Source organism: Contarinia nasturtii, unplaced genomic scaffold, assembly GCF_009176525.2.
Source record: "Contarinia nasturtii isolate CC-2019 unplaced genomic scaffold, AAFC_CNas_1.1 Cnas_scaffold_695, whole genome shotgun sequence".
Taxonomy (NCBI): Eukaryota; Metazoa; Arthropoda; class Insecta; order Diptera; family Cecidomyiidae; genus Contarinia; species Contarinia nasturtii.
Window position 1 is genome coordinate 3,036,433 of NW_022198046.1, and position 5,721 is coordinate 3,042,153.

Below are 5,721 nucleotides of genomic sequence, written 5' to 3' on the forward strand. Positions count from 1 at the left end.
TGAAAATATCAATAAAACTGTCAAGTTTCATTTGCAGACAGAATATGTGGCATCATGATTACCTTGGAGATTGATCCGAGTGCGCTGAATGAACCAACGATGCGAAAACAATAAACGATCCACATAAGTGTATGAAGAAAATATTTGTTCCATTGAAAGCTGCAAACATGTCAAAATCGAGCAGAAAAAAAAGTTTCAAACATTCACGTGAATTTTGTGAAATGTAATGTTATTAAGTAAATTTCATTGAAAATGTGTGTATTCAAGAAAAAGAGTTAACATTTGTGTATGATACTGCCTTGGTTTTGATTCACATTTTCATGGATTTATTCATTTATATTTTTTTCCAGTCAGACATTCGTATTTATACATTCGTCATCATTTTCAGCAAAAAAAACCCTCAAATATAAAGTGAAAAGAGAAAAACAACTTTGATCCAGAAATATAAATGCTAATATTTATTATAGATAAGCGTTGTTTTCGCTTCGCACCCAGAATGTGTGTATGGATTATCGTTTGGAGCAAAAACCAAGCCAAACTTTCGCAATATAAAACGCGCACACAATCATAAACAGAGTGTATGTAAAAAGGGCTTCGAGTAACAGTATAAAGGGACTGAGACATAAATATCTCTGATGCCGCGAAAATTTTGTTTGGATGTCATAAAATGTCGAAACATTCAAAATACAAAGTTGCCAATTTAAATGCGGTGGCTTTTTAAATTGTCTACCAAATCCCATGTCAAAAATTCGAAAGCATTATTTGATTTGATGGAATTCTACTGAAACTGAACGCAACAATCTCGAGCATTGAGATGTATCTAGGCAACAAAGAGATTGGCAAAACCGAAGGAAAAACTTTGACACATTCAAATACAGAAGCACAATTTCTGTATGGATTTACGCAAATGCTTATGCTCGCACGCATCAAAACCGATATACACTCAAAAACACTGTGTGTACTGAGCATGGTTGGGGCAAAATTGGTTTTAAAGCGGCAAGAACCAAGCGAAGAGATAGCAAAAAAGCACATCAAATTGTTATTGCTAGAAAAGTTTTTCCTCCGCTTTGATTGTTACTTGTGTGTGGTATGAGTAATAGAGTGAACATAAAGTGAAATATTTTATTTTACACACATGTACACATCTATGAAAAAAAAATTTGAGAAATATTCCGAACGAAATGAATCGTATTCAAATAAACACACAAATACTGTGTAAACGATACGCATATGCTAAATGACACATACACACACATGTATATATAAACAATGCATGTGGCTGGCAGTAAAGTAAAGGGCTTTGTATTAGTGCTCGTTATAGGTATTATGAGATGTGGTTTTTATGCATATTTATTTTTAGTAGCGGAAATGTAAATTAGATAGGAAATGTATGATATATGTTATTTTAAAACTTTTCACATAGTGTTTTTCCCTTTTACTCACTCTTCGACTGCTTTCCTATCTATCTTGCCTACATTCTTCATTGCTCTGTTCGTATTGTGCACTTTATGTGGGCTGAGTTTGGTTTTGTTTCATACATTTCACTTTATAACGTATTCTAGTCACATGGGAACGATTTAGAAAGGATTTATCGAAAAAGATGTTTGATTTTTGCCACCACTAACACACCAGTACCAGCAAAAAGCCATTGAAATCCGGCCGCAATTTATATGAGCCAAACGATTCATTTGTTTGATGTCGAAGTAGAAAACGACAATAACAATGTATGATTTATGAATTGTGTGTGGTGGGGTTTTTTCGATTAAAATTGACAAAAACTTATTCTAACTCACCAGGCAACAAAAGTTACGCCTTGCCGACCATTTAAAATTGCAACCAGACACACATTGACATATCCATATTCATTTGCGTTTTTTGACCGACATTTTTTTCACTAAAACTGTCGCCATAAATTTCTAAGCCGATGTTTGTTTCTCGTGATTCTGTTAGCAAGTGACTAGACTGAAAACCGTTAGAGTCTAGCGTTTACAATGGATTTATTTTTAAAAAACATTCTGAAAAGTTCAAATGCAGACAATGTACGTTCATTTTTCGTGGAACGCGTTTCAATCAATGAATACATACATGCACTTAAATCAATAAAAGTAATTATGACATTCACCGTTCAACAAATAAATGGAATCGACGTGTCGCACACGGCGAACAATAACAGGAAGACACAAAAGAATTGTAATCAAACATTTAAAAACATCTGTATGAATTTATTTATTCAAAAATATATATATTTTTTTTCGTGTTATATCATTTATTTGTTTGAAATTATTTCTATCCAAGGCCGATTAGTTGAACTTGAATCAATGTTACTTTTCAGCACCGCAATTGGTTTTATCTCAGTTTAAATTTGCCACTTGAATCGTGTACACGTCTTAAATTCCATTCCAAAAAAAATAAATAGTCGAAATTGTTTAGTCTTAAAATGTGTTGGCGTATTTTTATTGGTTTTTTTTGCCTGTGTGTTGCCGCTCTGGTTTGGGGTGATGAACAAAATATCATCGATATTATAGATGGTGAGAACATTTTTTCAATTTACTTTTCTTTATTTTTTTTTGAAAGAAAGAAAAAATCCAATCGAAAATAAATTCAATTTCAGATAATGTGAAGTGTGGACCAGTACTGTGCCCATTGAATGAGGCACATATGTGCTTTTACACAAGCAAATTCAATACAGACACTAATAACGTTTCATTCATCACATCGTGCGGAACGTGTCTTAGTATAAACGGTATTATATGGTCGTTGTTTTTTTTTTCTCAAAAAAAGAATGCGCACAAATTTGTTCGTTAAACAAATTTTGTGATGAATGTGTCTATTTTATCGTTTTACAGGAAGTATTATAAGAGATAATTGTGATACTGTGTCGACGAAATTGACGAATTACACAAATCGTATGTCCATCAATCTTTTGAATTCAACATTGGACTCGACACGAGTGAGAAATGCTGTCGTTGGTGTTATGTTGAGCGAAATGGGAAGACAGTCGCCACTTCCATACACTCCGTCAGTACAAATGACTACACCATCGAGTGCATTTTTACCATCACCCCAGCAACAACAGCAACAGCCAATCGTTGTTGTTCAACCACCAGCTCAGTATATCACCGTTAATTCAATACCGCCATATCAAAATAGTTATATGCCCATTCGAAGTGCACAAAATATAGCAAGTGAGTATCGAAACTGCAATGAAATCGATTCATTTGATTAATATTTATGTCTAAAAAATTATCAATTCATTTTTTTTTTCGAATTAAATTTTAGACAATAACATTTGTAATCCACCATCACCTGATTGTGAACAGAAAAAGCCGCTTGTTCGTAACCATCCAAATGAACTTCCGCCACAGGTAGATAAAATGTATCGATTAATAGCGAATATGAAGGGTGAATTGGATCAAATGAATAATGCGTTAGAAGATGCGATGGCTGGTGGCCGAACTGGTTATCTGGATGATAGACCCTATTCGTCCGTTAAAACCCCATTTCCTGTCTGGACACCGGTCAAATGATTTTTATTTATATATTACTTTGCATGTAACTGCATAAAGTGCATGAATTTCATTAAGAGCAAATGTAACTTTATTAATTAAATATGATGTCCGTTTGGTCAGATTTCAGTACAAGTAGAAATGTCTTAATAAAATTTAGCTTCAACCGTGCTTAAAATGAACTAATCGATTTCATTTTCCCAGCGTCAAGAATCAAATGAATTGGAAGGGTGAAAAGGTAAATTCGTGTAAGTTTCATGTAAGTTCGCTTTAATACGTCTTGAATCGTGTAAAATCCGGTTATTACTGCAGTTTGAGAAATGTATAACGTGTTCAACATTCGCATAAATTTTATTGTTAATAATAACGCTATTTTCAATATCGTCGGAGCGTATATACCTTCAATGTTTGCTTAGATAGTCATAGTTGTTATCATTATAAAGTCTATATTTTTGTTTCTCATTCTCAAGCTTACGCTCATTCATTCGTATGCGATTTGAGCACGGACGAGAAAGCGACGCTTCGATGAATATACTTTGGCTGGCAACGTGTATCGGCAACAATGTGGCAGACGAATTGTGCAAACATACGTCGTACATAAATCACAATTAATATGAATATAACCCCTTTTTCGGTGGAACATTTTCATAATCGTTCGTAGTATTGTTGAATGCTATTAAATCACAATGAGCACGCATTTAGACGCAAATTGCAAAGACATGTTTTTCGATTTGTTTGAATTGAGCATGAACAGTTGAACACACTCAGTCGCACATTCGCACAAATTTCACAATAAAACTTTCACATCGAAATGTATTGTTATTAGAAATGAGAAAGAGAAAGACAATCAACATTGAATGTTTGTCAACTTATGGAATGTTGTTGAGGGAGTTTATTTTCTCCATTTTCACCATGGGCTCAATATTCATTGTACAAGCCATTAAGCTCAACAGATATTAAACACAAATGGCAATTAAAGTGACTGGCTGGCTTTTTTCCCTACACCAAGGGGTTCAATATGTAAATGCAGTTTGGGATTGTTAAAAAAATAACAATGAAAAATTAACATGTAGAACAGAGCAAAAAAAAAGACAGTAATCGCCGTTTAAAATCTCTAGCTTTCGATTCGACAATGATATCATTTGTGTGGCAGTGAACGAATGCCAACGCATCTACAAAATGAATGAAAATCACATAAATAACAATGTAGAAAATAAAAAACGTTTTCTGTGTATCCACATTTAGTGTATATATCGATGTGACGGATTTTTCATTACAAACTTAAGCCAATCGACCATTCATCGCATATTAAAATCAACCTTACCTTTTTTCCTAAAACATTTACTGCTCGTAAATTTTGGCCATCTGCATTGCATATCCAGAACAATTACCATTGTCTTGGGCATTGTAATATACTACTCTCACTCTCTCCCAATCTCTCTCTCTCTCTCTCTCTCTTTCTCTCTCTCTCTCTCTGAACCAAAAACTCGGATTAAAAATAAATCGAAACATTAAAAAATGTTGTTTTTGTAATCTTTTCTGTGACACTTCCTCTTCTCATCTCTCATCGCCTATGAACCCCAAAATCCGCCCCCCAAAAAATGGAATTAAATTTCGGTGCTGTACATTCAAGTCACGCAAAATTCACTTTAAATTTAATGTCGAATGTCATTTTGGGCACACGGGTTTTACATCCAGCTTGAAACTACTAGTATGGATGGCGGTGCGATATTTATTTTTGCATAATTAGTAAAATTTGTGTGTGCGAGGGTTATAGAATGGGTCGCATTTGTTACTGCAGTAGCAATAGCAGCAAGCAAATATCATCACATCACATCGATATCGATTATTTGGACAGCGAGAGTAAAGAGAGAATAGAGTCACCCTCCCATTTCATTATTATACACATTCTATCGTCCTTTTGTTTGTCTAGCGCAATTCAGTTTGCTTGCCTGCGCGCAAATTTATTACGTCTGCAGTTATGGTATGAGGTTCGGCACATAACAAACAATGAAAATGCAAAGGTGTCGATGCTCTCAAATCTTCCATTATTTTATGCTTGCGCTGGAATGGGTGGGTGCGTGATTTAGCCAAAGCGTTTAGCCAATGGCTTTGGCTTAGCATTTGAGCTATGCTATAATACCCATTTAAGTTTAAAATGAACGTATAAAGGACAAGGAGAAAACAAACGATTTACGCAAATACATTTAAGCAT

General features: G+C 34.3%; 1 protein-coding gene across 1 annotated transcript; it reads left to right on the forward strand.

Moving 5' to 3' along the window:
* The first annotated feature begins 2,362 nt into the window (after positions 1-2,362).
* Positions 2,363-3,688, forward strand: LOC116341221. Its single transcript, XM_031768159.1, has 4 exons — positions 2,363-2,528; positions 2,612-2,743; positions 2,847-3,185; positions 3,280-3,688. Exons 1-4 carry the CDS (start codon positions 2,438-2,440, stop codon positions 3,525-3,527), a joined length of 810 nt encoding a protein of 269 aa, XP_031624019.1. The 5' UTR covers positions 2,363-2,437; the 3' UTR covers positions 3,528-3,688.
* Positions 3,689-5,721: the final 2,033 nt, after the last annotated feature.